Here is an 18,176-nt window from a genome sequence, read left to right as displayed (position 1 = left end):
TCTTCATATAAAATAAACAACTCCCAGTACTTGTCTCGTCAGGATAACAACAGTCATGTGTTTGCACCTTTATAAAAAAAAACATTACATACAAAGGCTTCAAGAAATAAACAATTTGAGACAAAATAACAAGAATAGTTATTTTAAGACATAATAGTTTTATAGAATTCGTATAGCATATTATTATTCGCTACGAACAGGTGTTGCTACTTCAGAGTAAAGCGAGTGAGTTCTTAGTTTAGTACAGTACGTGGCAGAAAGTAATGTACATCGACCTTTAGATAGCAGATAGCAGATTTGTAGAGCTTTATTGTCTCAGTTGTTGAGACCGACAAAACGTCGTATAGCTATGAGTGACAGAGACAACGCTCTACAAATCCGAAATTTAAATATATAAAACGAAAAGGTGACTGACTGACTGATCTATCAAGGCACAGCTCTAACTACTGGACGTATCGGGCTGGGCATGGAGATAGCTATTATGACATAGACATCCGCTAAGAAAGGATTTTTGAAAATTCAACCCCTAAGGGGGTGAAATAGGGGTTTGAAATTTGTGTAGGCCACGCGGACGAAGTCGCGAGCATAAGCTAGTGTCATTCTAAAGGCCGATGTATATTACTTTTTGCCGCGTACTCTATTTCAATTCTACTAACTATTGACCAATGAGACACACTTATTTTTCATTGTGTTAAGGCCCAAGCCATTACATAGATTGTATACAAACGAAACGAAACGAAGCGACACTAATAATCGTGTCTCGCTCATACACTATACAAAAGTATAATGTGTAAGTAAGAGGGAACGATTAACACGAAACGTAGAACTCGGAACTTTAGAGCTGTGGACCGATGCTATAATAATTAAAATACGATATATTTATACAAAATAAACTTTGACTGTAATTCATTAAGTACAACTAAATTCAATGCTCTTAAATATGAAAATTATATATGGGGCTGAACACACTTGTTCGTGATCATTCGCAAAGGTAGTTTCTCACGCGACAACTGACGAGATTTTTGCGTTTGCCCACGCAAAAAACGCGAGCTCGAAGACGTCGCATCGCAGATTTGTTTTACCCTAAGACATTCGCGAACGGATGATGACAAGTGTAGTTCGTCCCCTTTATTCTTATCACATATAGACTATAGTTGAGCCATTACGAACGTGCGAACTCAGTCATAAATCATTACGATCATAGGGTTGTGAGAATGTCGCAAAAGTCGTTAGCCAGGTAGCTGGTATAGTCGACGCATTTTAATCTGAGTCGTTTAGTTATCTGTCTGTTTCGCTTGCACTTACCTACGACCTGTAAGTGCGAGCGAAACAGACAGATAACTCGACGACTCAGTTTAAAATGCGTCGACTATAGCTAATTTCGCATTGTTACTCCTCGCTCTTTATAACCTGCTGTCGAATATCGACTATCCTTTTTTTACTGTAACACACAACACCAGAGCATCATGTTCCAGTTCCATAAGACCTGTAAGTGCGAGCGAGAGGTCTGATGAAAATGATTTATGCCCCAGTTCGCACGTTCGTAATGGCTCAACTATGCATAAAAACGTTTTTTGTGTATTTTTGCGTATTAATGCGGAAGTCATCAGTAGTTGCGGAAGGAGCGGTTGGGCTTGAAGCCACCGCCGATGCCGCCACCGCCGCCGCCGGGCGACGAGTTCATGAACAGCTCGATGTAACGATGCTCCATGTTGTTCTTGTCCCGTCTCATGGCCTGTAAGTGACAATCATAGAGCAGAAACAAAGAGGAGTTGGCCTAAGCAACTGTGCACTGTGATTTTCAACTAGGTCCTGACGTCATCACTGTGGGCGGGGCCTTAGTTAGTATGCTGTCTGCGTTCGTCAGGTTCACATATATTGAGACTCGTATTATCGGTGTGTTTTCGCGTTTTTAAGAACAAAAGGATGAAGTGTTGTGTTTTATCGTGTCAAAGTTATTCAGACAGACGTTCTGATGCTATGAATGGTATCACATTTCATTTGTAAGTAATTTTATACGTAATTTCTACACTTATTGACATCTAGTGTGAGATAGCTGAACTATGTAGTGACATCAATATATCGATGTTAGGTCGCTAAGCGAGTAGTTTTGCTACTAACCCGCAGATGGAAAATTGAGAAGTGGGCGGCGTTCCACAACCCCTCACCCCGCAAAATGTCACTCGATATTTCATAGGGAAATCTTAATACAACATCTCCTCTTTGTTTCTGTTCTATGGTGACAATAGATACGGGTGCTGATTCTGATAGCAACTAGAGTAAGTATTCGCATCTTTTTCTTGCCAATATATTAAGAAAAGGATAGATTAGATAGTATTTTACACTTCCGTCAAGTAAACCTACCCTCATGGCATCCTCGTGGCATTCAAACTCGACATCAGCCTCGCCGCTGGGCCGCCCGCTGTTGTCATACAGGATGTTGATGTTCATGGGATGAATCGGCCTGAAGAACTGGACACAAACAATATATTTTTGGATAGAAGCATTCGTTTCTTTGCGGACCTAACCCGACTCTCTAATTTTCAATTCAATTCAATTCAAATTTCTTTATTGCGAATATGTGTAAACAGTGGAGATATTACAAAAACAAAAAGGTACAGCCAAATTCTGCCTATATTCGCATGCAATATGTTATGATATATCTAACAATGTGTACATAGTTTTGATTAAAAAAAAATTGACACTCGATTCAAGATTCGAGATTTTGGCACTCGGATCTCGTTCTGAACTGTATGTGACAGATCGAGATGGCAATCGGGATTGCCATCATCCCGCACCGGGTTAGCGTGGGGGCTGTGCGGGTGTGCGGAGCGTCCTCACCCCGATTAACATCTCGACCTGTAGCGTACTATACATTCGATTTAATCGCAAAACCCATATCTGCTATCAAAAATATCTTTAAGATGCCCACCACCACCACCATATCTGCATTACAATGTAAAGGATTATTTAAATGATAAGCAAGCTTGGGAATGAGTTGCTTAACGACTTTGTGATAGTTCTAATAAGTTTCAATAATTTTGTAAAGTGGTGATAATAAAAAGAATACCCGGCTGAGTTTGTTGTGGGCTCTTCTCAGACCTGGGCGCGTTTGGAACCCTCGTAGCTTTAGTTTTAAGTTTGCGTTATAATTATCACCACTATATTATCTTACAAATCTAACACTATACCAGACAATCAATAAGAGTAATTTATTACCTATTTTGAATAAATCATTTGACTTTGACTTTGACTTTGCTATCAAAAATATCTTTAAGATGCCCACGGGTTAACTCCCGGCATCGGAAACTGTTTCATATTGCACCAAGTAAGACTAAACACGCTGATAACACATTCATACGACGAAGTTGCAACCAAGCTAATCATCTTGTACGGGAGCGGTGTGCAGGCTCGACCGTACCAAAGGGGAGATCTCCCACCGAGCGGTTGGTTGTGCTCGGTAGCGCCAGCTGGGCCGACGGTTATGTCTTGAAACTTCTATATATAGTCCAGATTGCAGAAAACTCTGTTATTGCGAGTACTGTCGGCGGTACATTTGTTCGGGACTATGTCATCGATTGAACAGCGCCATCTAGTTTCTATTGTGGCAACCGCCACATCACTCCCCTCCGAGACGAACGCGTAGTGTGAAGCAGTGAAGAGAGGTGGCGTTGTAGCGTGAAGGCGTGTGAAGGAAGGGCAATGGCTGCTAACCAACCAGAGAAGCGGTAGACCAGGACGCTTGTAGCTGGTGATGGAGTGCAGGGCCATTGTGCCCCGAAGCTGTGGCTACATCCGTCTTACAGGCCTCGATGTGCTTGCTGTTGCTGCTTGTAGACTTGGAGTTTGGAGGAGACGTCGGCTTGCGGTGTGTGATCCAAAGGTGTTGCGGTGTATGCGATCACCCTTGATCACGTTGAGTGCGCAGTGCGGAGTTCGGCGGTGTGCGGTTGATCTTCGATGACGTTGGCTGTTGTAGTGTGCGACCATTCTTGATTTCGTCGGTTGTTGAGGTGTGCGACCGTTCTTGATCACGTCGGGGTCACCAATGTACGGGAGCGGTGTGCAGGCTCGACCGTACCAAAGGGGAGATCTCCCACCGAGCGGTTGGTTGTGCTCGGTAGCGCCAGCTGGGCCGACGGTTATGTCTTGAAACTTCTATATATAGTCCAGATTGCAGAAAACTCTGTTATTGCGAGTACTGTCGGCGGTACATTTGTTCGGGACTATGTCATCGATTGAACAGCGCCATCTAGTTTCTATTGTGGCAACCGCCACATCACTCCCCTCCGAGACGAACGCGTAGTGTGAAGCAGTGAAGAGAGGTGGCGTTGTAGCGTGAAGGCGTGTGAAGGAAGGGCAATGGCTGCTAACCAACCAGAGAAGCGGTAGACCAGGACGCTTGTAGCTGGTGATGGAGTGCAGGGCCATTGTGCCCCGAAGCTGTGGCTACATCCGTCTTACAGGCCTCGATGTGCTTGCTGTTGCTGCTTGTAGACTTGGAGTTTGGAGGAGACGTCGGCTTGCGGTGTGTGATCCAAAGGTGTTGCGGTGTATGCGATCACCCTTGATCACGTTGAGTGCGCAGTGCGGAGTTCGGCGGTGTGCGGTTGATCTTCGATGACGTTGGCTGTTGTAGTGTGCGACCATTCTTGATTTCGTCGGTTGTTGAGGTGTGCGACCGTTCTTGATCACGTCGGGGTCACCAATGTACGGGAGCGGTGTGCAGGCTCGACCGTACCAAAGGGGAGATCTCCCACCGAGCGGTTGGTTGTGCTCGGTAGCGCCAGCTGGGCCGACGGTTATGTCTTGAAACTTCTATATATAGTCCAGATTGCAGAAAACTCTGTTATTGCGAGTACTGTCGGCGGTACATTTGTTCGGGACTATGTCATCGATTGAACAGCGCCATCTAGTTTCTATTGTGGCAACCGCCACAATCTATTCGCGAAAAGTGATATTTTTCATCTCTCTCTCCATAGGTATAAATTAGCAATTAAGGATGTTATATCAAATTCTGCCTAGTTATAGTTTATATTTTGCTTTAGTTCTGTGTTCCTTAAGTTTACCTACCTAGTTAGTTTTAAATACTCTGTGCTTAGTTTTTCATATGCATACTATGCCCGTGTGTTGTGGACACAATTTTTTTATTATAAGTGTTAATTTCTCATTGGAGACTGCTTTGGTTTAAGTGTTTTTATATATATACTATCTAGCTAACTAATTGTAACTGTTTGTCTCTACAAAATAAAACAAATAAAAATAAATAAAATAAAATCCCAAAAGAAGAAGAGTTCCAAAATCTAAAGTTAGGTTAGGTTTAAGGTATATTTATATCTTTCAGTCGTGTGAATTAATTTATTTAGTTCCTTTCTTAATTTATCTGATGATACTCACATAGGCGATATCCTGTGGCGAGGCTTTGAACGGTAGGCCGCGCATGTGCACGCAGTGGCACGAGCCGCGCCGCCCGCCGCCGCCGCCGCGCGCGCCGTACCCGCCGCCTGCACGGATTTACATTTTATTTATTTTTTATTTATTTTTTTATTTAGACAAAAAAAAGCGAATAATTCACACCACACTTCCAGACCAAAGCACTAGACAAAAAGCCGCGACTGGTGTTGGCAGTTTGCAGCCCAAATAGACCGTAGTCTGTGCTAGGGCTGACAAAGTTCATCGACCTCATTCATACTATATTATATTATATTATATTATATTATATTATATTATATACTATATATATATATTCATACATTACTAAAACTATATTTTATTTGGTGCAACAGTGTTAATGCATACGGAGTTTAGATATATAATTTAAATAGATAGGATAAGTTGTAATAAGTTAAAGCATTCGTTTCAACAGATCTTGTCATAAAGACGTTTAAAATTTTCATTTCATCATCATGATCAACCCTAAACCGACTCACTACAGAGCACGGGTCTCCTCTCTAGTGTAAATGGTTTCTATAGTGTAAATGATTATATGACCCATTAATGTAGATTTGACCTTAACTGTTTTGTTACTGTTGTAGGATAATTATTTATATTTTATGATAACTAAATTTTTTTTTTAAATTATTATTGACATCAACATGCGTTTTTAATGTAATAGAACAATTTGCACACTAAGTTATTGGTTGAATGTGTTAGAACAAAACAGATTTAAGACCAAATTGTACCACATTCTAGCAAATAAACACTATTTCTATTTCTATTTCTCTAAGAGTGAGAAGGGTTTTGGCCATAGTCCACCACGCTAGCCATGTGCGGATTGGTAGACTTTACACACCTTTGAGAACATTATGGAGAACTGTCAGGCATGCAGGTTTCCTCACGATGTTTTCCTTCACCATTAAAGCAAGTGATATTTTAATTAATTGAAACGCACATAACTCACAACAGACGGAAACGTTTAAGTGCGGAAACCAGCCCCGAATGAAGAAAGAAAGAACGCACATAACTCCGAAAAGTTAGAGGTGCGTGCCCGGGATCGAACCCCCGACCTCCGATTAGAAGGCGGACGTCCTAACCACTAGGCTATCACAGCTTTACGCATTTTGCATTTATGTACAGTCCGTACAGAACGAGAACTCGCTCGCCATTTTAACTCTGTGTGTCAACTGTCAAAAGCACGGTTCGGACACAAAGTTAAAATGCTGAGTGAGATCTCATTTTGTACGCATTCTATTTGGGACCACTGGGGATCAAAGACCTGTAAGCCTAAAGAAGCCGCATACGCAAGGTTTTGCATGAAAAAATCGTAAGACGAGAACGCTTTGTTGTGATTGGCCTACTGAAAAGTCAAGTCAACCAGTGACGTCGAACATTTTTTATAGACATCATTATCGACATGATTTCACTTGATATGCCCTCTATCCGAGAAGAGTACGCGCGAACCTCGTGTGGCGAGCTTGTGTACCTGTGTACCTGCAAGTGTTGTTATATTACCTCGTCCGATAGGCCCGCCCCGGCCCCCCCTGCCGCCGAAGCGTCCGCCGGAGTATCTGTCGTTGCGGTCGTACGGCGTAGCACGATAGCCGCGCGACGACTTGAACTCGCCGAGAACCCGAGAAGAGTACGCGCGAACCTCGTGTGGCGAGCTTGTGTACCTGCAAGTGTTGTTATATTACCTCGTCCGATAGGCCCGCCCCGGCCCCCCCTGCCGCCGAAGCGTCCGCCGGAGTATCTGTCGTTGCGGTCGTACGGCGTAGCACGATAGCCGCGCGACGACTTGAACTCGCTGAGTACCCGAGAAGAGTACGCGCGAACCTCGTGTGGCGAGCTTGTGTACCTGCAAGTGTTGTTATATTACCTCGTCCGATAGGCCCGCCCCGGCCCCCCCTGCCGCCGAAGCGTCCGCCGGAGTATCTGTCGTTGCGGTCGTACGGCGTAGCACGATAGCCGCGCGACGACTTGAACTCGCCGAGTACCCGAGAAGAGTACGCGCGAACCTCGTCCGGCGAGCTTATGAACACCTCTATGTACCTGTAAATGGAAGATGGTTTATGTCATCGCAGTCTATTATGTATGTAACTAGTCGACTCAGACTTCCTAACTGAGGGGGCCTAGGTTATAGAGATAAGTGAAAACCTACATGCAAAATCTTAAGTTTCTAGGCCCAGCTGTTTGAGTTGTACGTTGATACGTCTACTTTATATTACACAAATCCTTTTGTATATAATTATACAGCTATCCTGAAATAAGGGTAAGTAATAGCAAACCGTTGAGTACATGAATTTGTCTTGTAATGTGGTATCACCACAATCTATATTTTTCCATACAAAAAATTATTATTTCGGCTTTATAAGTCGAGAAATAAATCTATCTTTTCAACTTTTTCCTGTTATTATGGAATGGGATGTTAATGATATTATTCGTTATATTTTTTAATTACGCACACACAGTTAGAACTCATACACACACAGATATAACCATCAGTCGATCACTCTTCTTGTCATCTTATTTTATTATATTTTATATGACATACAATTCTTTGATATATAAACTGATTTCATACGAAATAATTTGTAGGTAGCAACAGCCTAATGTGGTGAAGAAAATCAAGTTCTCGATAAATTATCTAATACAATAAATTGAGAAAAAAAATCGTATCATCGTATTATCATCAGCAATTTAACTTTTTTAAACATAAAATTAAATATTATTATAACTGGTGTCACAGAGTAACATGTCAGTCTACCCAAAAACTCTGTTACCACAAAGTCAACCATTAAATTCTACCCAAAAATTCTGGCGTCACAGTATAAGCCCTTACAGTCTACCAATGTAAATAAAACCAATTTCTACAATCCACTGGTCTTCTTCCCCCGTCTTCGTCTCCCCGCCGTGCCTCCCATATTGCCGTCCCGCTCCCGCCCCTCGATCGCCCAACCTTAGACAACTCAATAACCAATCAAGAAGTGCATTACTATATGCTGTCACTCACTAATATGACGTTTTGTGGTGAAAAAATCGTAGGCAAAACATTTTAATTTATTACTGTAAAAATCAAATGAAATATAACAAAATATTGTATATTGATATTATGAATTCTGTCATATTTTAGGCACAAAACTTACACAATCACTAAACTAAATTGACAGGTTTAAATCTACTGCTATCCGTTTCTGCAGGGGGCATTATGAAAGAGATGGTAATACATTTAAACCTGACATTTTATATTAGTTTAGAAATTGTGTAGAAAAGAATTGGCCACATTGTGTCTAGAAAAAAAACGAAAAAGGAGCATAAATTAAATTAAAACTTTATGGAACAAAAAATTGCCTTTGATTTCTTTCACCAAAACAAAGTCACAGCGAGAAGCATTATAGGAATGCAGCAAATATTTAATAATTAGCCCTTAATTTACTAAGTTAACCCAATTTTTAACTAAATCAAACACCTCCAAAATATTAAAAGAAACTATGATTTATAGAACTGAAATGTGTCTTTATGTTAAAATGAAAACCATGATGAAAAGTCAGTAGCATTTTTTAAAGTAGTTATGTTATGCTTATGTAAAAATTATTGTGAATACTAAATGAGTGCTTAATTTTTTTGTTTGAAAAAATGAGTATTCTATAAATCACAGATCCAAATAAAAAGGGGTCCCATAATAACCCTCTACACCACTATACTGAAGTTAATGTGGTGTACGTAGTCATATAATGATGGTGTAAGGCAATATTACTATACTGTAATGATTTTATAAGTTTTTTTTTGCAATCAGGTGGCGCTAGCGAGTGTTATTTTTGATGTACACCGCGTTTACACCAAGGTCCAATACATGTATTTTTTTATATAATATAGTTGGTATGCATTGTTAGTTTAGGGGCTAAACTTTACATAAAATATTATTTCTACTAATTAAACTGTAAAAACAGACTTTCAGTGAAGAGTACTTTTGAATAAAAGCATTCTAAAATTAATAAACACATTTAATTAGAAAACATTAGCATTAAGTTTTTAATTTTTATCGTATTGTTTTTTTTGTTTTAATAAGTATGTAGAACTAGCTTATGCTCGCGACTTCGTCCGCGTGGACTACAAAATTTCAAAACCCTATTTTACCCCCTTAGGAGTTGAATTTTCAAAAATCCTTTCTTAGCGGATGCCTACGTCATAATAGCTATCTGCATGCCAAATTCCAGCCCGATCCGTCCAGTAGTTTGAGCTGTGCGTTGATAGATCAGTCAGTCAGTCAGTCAGTCATTCAGTCAGTCAGTCAGTCAGTCACCTTTTCCTTTTATATATATAGAAGAAGAAGATTAATCTACGCGCCGAAATGTGAAACTCGTTTTTGGGTGTCGGTCGAAAAGGAACTTAATAAACTTATGTATGCTCATTTTTGTATTCGCTGACACTATGACTGACATAATATTCGTACTAAAATATGAATTTCGAAATTGTGTCAGTTTATCTGTCTTCTACGGCTTAATCGCTGAAGCGTTGATTTTGTACAAAAATTGGTAAAAAACTAGGAGACGGTAATATGATACATTTATCCTGGAAAATCATAGTTCCTATGGGATTTCTAAAATACCTGCAAGTCGCAAGCATCAGTAAGTTACTATTAAACTTGATTTGAGCTTGGGTTCGTAAATCCCCCTAAAAAGAGCCTCAATAGCTCAACCGGTATAGGAGTGGACTGAAAACCGAAAGGTCGACGATTCAAATCCCGCCCGTTGCACTATTGTCGTACCTACTCCTAGCACAAGCCTGACGCTTAATTGGAGAGGAAAGGGGAATATTAGTCATTTAATATGGCTAATATTCTTTAAAACAAAAAAAAAATTGTGCAGAAATATGTAAAACAAGCAAGATTGCCAAACACCTGTGACCGTACACCACAGTGTAATACATAGTAACCCCCCACCTGTGTCCTATTTTCTCCCTGTCCCTTCCGAGAGCGTCTTGAGCGCTCTGCTTGTCAACGAAGTAAACAAACGCCTCGCCCGAGGCCCGCCCCGTGTGGTCCGATAGCAAGTGCACCCCGTCTTGGGCCACCGTCAACCCTGCCCCGTCCAACAAAACCATTGTTATATCATACTTGTATACCAAATTACTGTCGCTTAGGTGAAATGGCTAGGTATGAGGTTTTCTCGCTTTTTGGATGTAATTTTTAACTAGATTATTTACTAATAAGGTTGGTTTCACAGTTCTAAACACATTACTCAAAATGGTATGGATTTAAAAATAAAAAAAGTTTACAAAATTATGGGCCTGACTTTTGCTTTGTAAAGACAAGCCCTTAAATAAATAAAATAACAAAAAGTTCATAATATTATGTTTTGAAATAGTACAATATTATGTATGAGCAAATGTGAGGTTGAATTGATTACAATATTGATAAAAAAAGATTAAATATTGATTTTGGTTGTTATAGCAATCTTAATCAACCATTTGAAAGTCAATTAACATAAAGAACTTATTTAAAAAATCTTCTCAAAATTTTAACAAAATTAAACTAGCTGCTTCACTTAGGCTATGTCAAAAATAATGACAAGTCTGAAAATTTAATACTAACAATGTGAATTGTGAACCAACCATTTATCTTTCTAAAATTGCATTCTATGTTTTGATTTCTATTTGAAAAATTAAAAAGGTTTCTTTTTTCAACTATATCTAGTACAGATGTGATTTGCCTACACATCCCCAGAAAGCAAAAAATTGAGGAAAAAAACAAAAAAAAATGGTTTTAGCAATGCGACTTACCATCAAAGAATTGTTCGATTTCTTCTTTAGAGCAGCCAAAAGGCAAGCCTCTCAGCTTTACAATGCCATAGTCATCGTTGACAACCGGTATGCTATCAAAGCCATTTTCACTTTGACGCATTGCATTTAGAGCCCATTCCATATCTTGACGGTCGGTAGAGAATACTAAAAAACCAAAATTGCTGTGTAAAAAATTAGTGAACGTTAACGTTTTCTTTTTTTTTGTAGGGCCGCTAGTTTTTGAAGCACCCTCGTAGGTATTGAAAGGTGCGTAAACCTTGCGCCAATATCTAGGTAGACTATGTTTCTACACACAAGAATACAAATTTGTCTTCACTTTTTAAAATACAATAGTACTAGCTGATGCCCACGACTTCGTCCGCGTGGAATTAGGTTTTTAAAAATCCTGTAGGAAATCTTTGATTTTCCGGGATAAAAAGTAGCCTATGTCACTCTCCGGGTCTTTATCTATACCCATGCGAGAAAATCACGTCAATCCGTTGCACCGTAGCGACGTGATTGAAGGACAAACCAACAAACTAAGAGTTTATAAAAAATTTCAGTACCCACTGATTAGCTTTTTTTTGTGTGGAATTTTGTAACATCTTTGGAAATCACTCATAATGAATTTAAAGCCATGTAATACTACCAATTTTTCTGTTTCTGTGAACCATGACCACACTTGGTACTTTCATACACCTTGTTTTTTTTTTTTTTTTAAGAACATTAGCCATGTTAAATGACTAATATTCCCCTTTTTCCTCTCCAACTAAGCGTGAAGCTTGTGCTAGGAGTAGGTACAACAATGTGCAACGGGCGGGGTTTGAACCGTCGACCTTTCGGTTTTCAGTCCACTCCTTTACCAGTTGAGCTATTGAGGCTTTAAAACAGCTGTTCTGTTTGGCGACCATTTTAAATAGAGATAGAAGTAACAGGAAGGGAATATTTGATTTGAGTGAAGTCATACTTCAAAAAAAATACTTATCAGAAAAAATCAAATTAGTAGATACGTATGTACTTCGTACCCTCAATATATCTCTTGCCCATGTGCTCTTTGTCTCTCTTCAGAGCCTGATCCACATCCTCCAGACTCTCCACCTCTACGAAGCATTCTCCCGAAGGCCTTCCAGGTCGGACCTCGGTTAAATGGACACCTGTTAACAAGTTACCTGTACAGTTAACTTTAACTCTTTAATTCATCTGTTACAACAAGAAATTTAAACTGGATTAAAAAAAAAATTTTAGTAACAACTAACAAGGGAATTAGAGATCATAGATATTTACTAGACAATGCCTGTGTTATATCGGGATAAAATAAATGATAGATGATAACTTTTATTATTCATCAATAACTTTTATTAGTCATCACTACTAAAATCCACTAATTAAAGCTAAAATCTCACACCTGCATATTAGTCTGCATAGACTTAGGTTCGTAAAACATGGAAACTCTTTGATTTTCCATGGTAAAACATAATCTATGATCATCACGGGGATGCAAGCTATCTCTGTACAAAGTTTTGTCAAAATCAGTTAAATAGATGGCCCTTTCAAAACCTAATGGGAACTCTGATTTTTTGAAATAAAATTTAGCCTACATCCATCTCCGGGATACAAGCTACCAACATCTGTGCAAAATTCCGTCAAAATTGGTAGAGATGAACCATGAAAAGACAGATAGACACACTTTCGTATTCATAATATTAGTATGGATATGGATATAACATACAGAAATAACTTTGGCAGATCAGAGAAAGTTTATAATTTTGACATATTCACTTGAATCCAATATAGGAAATTACTAACTCTATCGGTGCGAAATCGGGGCGAGAATGCAATAAATAAGTTTTTCAAGCTAAAAGTTTAATAAAATCTAGAATGAAACTAGGTACTCCGATAAGAGCTATCGATTGTGCGGCACCCTGATTCCTGTCTGCCGCCATTATCAGTGTTGTGCAAATATTTTGGGTTTTTGATGTAGACCGTACTTAGCACCCTTACCTTCTTCGCCGTTTACCACCGAAACACCACCTAAGAACTCGAGGACATCCTGAACCGTTGTGGAGAAAGGCAACCCACGCAGTTTGATAATGTGGCCACCGTCACCAGCTCCCAACATTTTTCAAGTATTATTACGAATGCTCGGGCGAAATTAATGATACACTACACTAAACACTATAATGTACGAGTATTTCAGCTTCTTTGAAGAATAAAAGCACCGCGCAGTGAATAAAATTATTATGATTGAAAATACCCTATATTCAATGTACTCTGTGATTGAAAATTAAGAATAGATTTTTTTTTTTCTCTTTCCGTAGTTTTTTAACTCTTTGTAGGGATGTATAAAGCCGATCGATCATGAACCGATCAAGTATGTATCGATACAATACTAAAATATTTTGAATCGATGCAAATACGATGCGTCGTTCCTTAGATCGATACAAAGATATAGATCGACCAAAAAATCAAAAAGTAGAAATTAAATGTCAGTTTCAAACATAGCGAGACCATGAAACCATTTAATTCATCTATGGCCGAACAATCGAAACAATCGATGAAAACATCTCGCTATCGACATCGCTAATGGTGTGGTGACGCCCAATGTGACGATTGACGCCATGACCAAAGATTTTTTTTTTTTTTTTTTTTTTTTTAATTTATTTTACGGCCCTGGATAACAGTCCTTTAAGGCCTTTCAAAAATTTACAAATTCTAAAATACAAAATTGCTTATAACTAAATATTATTCTAAAAATACAAAATTGCTTATAACTAATTAGTCTAACGTTTTTACACTTTATTTATAGTATTACTTATATAATTAAAAATAGACTTAAAATATGACGTTTTACACAACAAGTCCTTTACATGGCGGGGAAAATCAATTTTTTGTTTTTGTTCCATATTTATAGTGTTTAGATCACTGGCTAATATAAGTCTTTGTATGCCAAAAGCTGGACATTTGAGTATCATATGATTAACATCAGCCTCCTCATAATCACAATAGTTGCATTTTTTACTGTTTAGTATTTTTATTTTATTCAGGTGTGTTGGCACCAGACAGTGACCAAATCTCAGTCTATTCATAAATGATGTAAAATTTCTAGATTCACACTTCGTTTTGAAATACCATGGTTGTATTGGTATTTCCTTTTGAATTTCCGCATACCATTCTCCTTTATTTTTATTAGTCACATCCCACACTTCACTCCACAATTTCTTTTGTCTTATTTTAATTGTATTGCATAAATCCGTAAATGGCACCTTGATGCTACTTGAACAATCTTCATAAAAATTACTTTTTCTTGTAGCAGAATCAACGACTTCATTTCCTGTTATGCCTCTGTGGGAGGGTACCCAAACAAATTCTATATTAATTCCCCTTTGTTTTAAATTAAGTAGTACATTTTTAATTTGGAAAATAATATAAACTAATTTATAATTACTAAAATTAAAATTATTTATAGCTAAAAGAACACTTTTCGAGTCTGTTATTAAAACATAGTTATTAATTTTAAACATTAATTCTTCTTTGATATATTCCAATGCCTTGAACAGGGCCACGCATTCAGCAGTAAACACACTGCAGTCAGAGTTTAATTTATATGATCTACATTTTTTTAACTGTGAATCATAAAAAGCAGAACTTACAAAGTTCTCATTTTTAGAACCATCCGAATATATCCTATAATGATTTTTACAATTTTCTTCAATGAACAATAGGAAGTCTAAATTGGATTTAATATCAGTGATGTGTATTCTATTTTCGAGGTTTATTACATCATAGTGGCAATCATACATAGGCCAAACGTCATTCACATTTATCTTACTAGCAATACTATGCATATAAGTCATAATCATTGACATAGTAGGTCCTTTACCGGAAAGAAGTGCTTCCGCTGTAGGTTGTAGAGTTTCAATTGATGCTTCAGTAACTTTTAATAAATCCTGTGGAAGTAATAATTTGTTTACCAAGTTAGAGTTAGCAAATAGTTGCTTCAAACAAAACTTTTCAGCCAAATAAACACGTCTCACCGGCAAAGGAGGGATACATGTTTCTACTTCCATTGAATTAATAGGTGTAGACCGCATTGCTCCACTTATTATTCTCAAACCTATATTTTGAATGACATCCAATTTTTTCAACAACGATGGATTAGTTTGCATATACGCAAGACAACTATAATCAAAATGACTTCTAACCATACTATTGTACAACAAAGTCAAAACTTTGGGATCTGAACCCCAAAATGTACCAGCTAAACATCTAATAAGATTAATGCTTTTTAATGCATTTTTACAAATGTAGTTAATGTGAGCATCGAATTTTAGTTTTGTATCAAAAATTACTCCTAAGAACTTCTTATTTCTTACAATTGGAACATCTAAGTTATTATATTTAATGTTTACATCTACTGGTCCACCAAATACCATGCATGAACTTTTAGAGGTATTAATACTTAATTTTAAAGTGTTTTGGTAATAATTTTGCACCTGAGTCAATGCTGAATTAACATTATTTACAGCTATTTCTACATTTTTATTTACACTATATAATAACAAGTCATCTGCAAATTGTAAAATTTTTACATCCTTTGTTGTTACATATTTCTCAATTTGAGAGGTATATAAATTGTATAAAATTGGAGATAATGATGCACCTTGCATAAGGCCTTTACTTGTTGAGTTAGGTCCATGAAGTATATTATTATACTTAACATAAAACTTTCTGTTATTTAAAAAATTTGATAGCCATTTTAACATTTTTCCAGGAATGCCAATTTCATGAAGAGAAGTAATAATCTGGTTTAAATCAACATTATCATAAGCACCTTCTATATCCAAAAATACACATACTGCAGCATCTTTTGATAACTTACAGCTTCTTAAATCCGATACAAATGATGTCAAACTCTCATTAGCACTTCTTCCTTTTCGGAAACCGTATTGGAATGTAGGTAATAATTTATTTTTTTCTGTAAAATAATCTAATCTCAGTTTCAGCATTTGTTCAAATAATTTTCCTATGCATGATGTTAGAGATATTGGTCTGTATGAATTACAATCAGATGAAGATTTATCAGGTTTTAAAATCGGTACTATACATTGGATCTTCCAACTCTCTGGAACACATTGATTATCCCATAGCCTATTAAATATATCAAGTAAAGCTAATTGACCTAATTTATGCAATTTTTTAATCATTATATATGGAATGTTATCTAAGCCGGGTGTAGAGTTTTTTCTTGATTTAAGTGCTATATTAAATTCTGCAAAAGTGAAAGGCTTTAAAAGTAACATATGCTTGTCAGAATCATTATTAAATTCGAAAACAGAGGTATTTAACGTTGTGTTATTGTTATCATGTTTAAATTTTGAAATAAAATCGGGAATCCATACATCATTTTTATGCTGTGGTGGGTTTTTAATACGTTTAAACATTTTCATATAATTCCATACTCGAGTAATAGGAGTATATCTATTGAATGTTGAACATAACTTGTACCAACTATTTTTCTTAGCATCCTTAATTATTAATTTTTTTTGTGCATCCAATTGTTTATAATTAATGTAATTTTCCATCAACCCATTTCTTTTATATAACTGTAAAGCTTCTCTCGAATTTTTAACAGCAACTTCACAGTTTTCATCCCACCAAGGAGCAGGAGTTTTAAAAAGTCTAGGACCTTCAATTTTTACATAAGGAACGAATTCTTTTCTAAGAGTATTTAAAACTTCACGGAACTTATCATACGACTGTGAAGGATCTTTTTCATCAAAAGATATACCTTTAAAGTACTCCTCTGATTTTGCATAATATTTGGTCCAATCTGCTTTATGAAATAGAAATTTCTCTACTTTGTCATTGACAGAATATTTAGATGGAACTAGGCTTAATTTTGTAAATGTTGGATAGTGGTAACTACCCAAAGGATCGTCACCTACTGACCATTTACATAGAGGTGCTAGTACGGGACTCACCCCTGTCACATCAATAGCAGAGCTATTTGCATTAGGTCTTTGTACTGTAGTAGATACACCTGTGTTTAACAGGCATAGGTCATGTTCATCAAAAATTTCAAACAATGTTTTGCCTCTTGAATTTGTACAATTGCACCCAAAAGCAATATGATGCGCGTTAAAATCTCCTGAGACTATACAAGGTTTTGGTAAGCTAGCAATAATATTTTTAAGTTTATTAATTCTACAATAATTGTTATTTTTATTTTTAGGTGGACAATAAACACATAGAATCGACACGGAACCTATATTAGTTTCTAGAGAAATTGCTATGGACTGGACATCTTGATAAAATTGTGTTGGCAATATTTTATATTTTAATGTATTTTTTAATAAAATGCCTACTCCACCATGTTCATTATTTGCATTTTTTCCTACAAAATTATATCCTGAAAATCTAATAGGATTACTTGTATTTTTTTGCCAGGTCTCATTTAATAGCAAAATATCAATATTATGTTGTTCCAAAAATGTTTTAACCAAGGGTTTCTTATTGTTAATACTTTGGATATTATGCTGCACAATAGTTAGGTGAGAATCCATTATATTTTACTTAAATGTTCTAAAAATGTTTCTTTGATTTGATTAGTAGTCTTAATATTATTAGAGTTCCCTATTGTAACCAAAGTGTTTACTATGGCTCCTAAAAGCTTAGAGTTATTTACAATATCATTGTGTGAAATTTCTGTCTTTGTCTGTGTAGTTTGCTTAGGCTGTGAGTATGTAGTTTGGTTTTTTTCATATGTCTGAGGGCTCTGAGGCTTTGGGAGTGGAGGGAAACTCGCACTACTTATTTGAACTACTTTTGAGTAGGTTTCTTTTTTGTTCCTCTCCATTCTCGCTGCCTTTACAGGACACGTTTTTGATATTGCAAGATGCGCACCCCCACAATTGCTGCACTTCAGTGTATCCGTCGTGCAGTCCTTGTAATGGTGCTCA

The 18,176-nt window shown here is 37.2% G+C and overlaps 1 protein-coding gene and 1 long non-coding RNA gene across 2 annotated transcripts; one reads left to right on the top strand and one right to left on the bottom strand.

Moving 5' to 3' along the window:
- Positions 1 to 1,581: 1,581 nt before the first annotated feature.
- glo (glorund) lies at positions 1,582 to 14,429 on the bottom strand. Its single transcript, XM_034972715.2, has 8 exons — positions 13,219 to 14,429; positions 12,243 to 12,371; positions 11,218 to 11,382; positions 10,379 to 10,517; positions 7,316 to 7,488; positions 5,398 to 5,504; positions 2,365 to 2,472; positions 1,582 to 1,735 (listed from the first exon to the last, which is right to left on the bottom strand). Exons 1-8 carry the CDS (start codon positions 13,334 to 13,336, stop codon positions 1,607 to 1,609), a joined length of 1,068 nt encoding a protein of 355 aa, XP_034828606.1. The 5' UTR covers positions 13,337 to 14,429; the 3' UTR covers positions 1,582 to 1,606.
- Positions 14,430 to 16,034: 1,605 nt separating this feature from the next.
- Positions 16,035 to 17,593, top strand: LOC138402953 (uncharacterized). The gene is made up of 2 exons (XR_011237264.1): positions 16,035 to 16,174; positions 17,450 to 17,593. It is a non-coding gene; the product is annotated as an uncharacterized lncRNA (long non-coding RNA).
- Positions 17,594 to 18,176: the final 583 nt, after the last annotated feature.

Source organism: Maniola hyperantus, chromosome 10, assembly GCF_902806685.2.
Source record: "Maniola hyperantus chromosome 10, iAphHyp1.2, whole genome shotgun sequence".
Lineage (NCBI taxonomy): Eukaryota > Metazoa > Arthropoda > Insecta > Lepidoptera > Nymphalidae > Maniola > Maniola hyperantus.
This window is presented reverse-complemented; position numbering and strand designations above follow the sequence as displayed.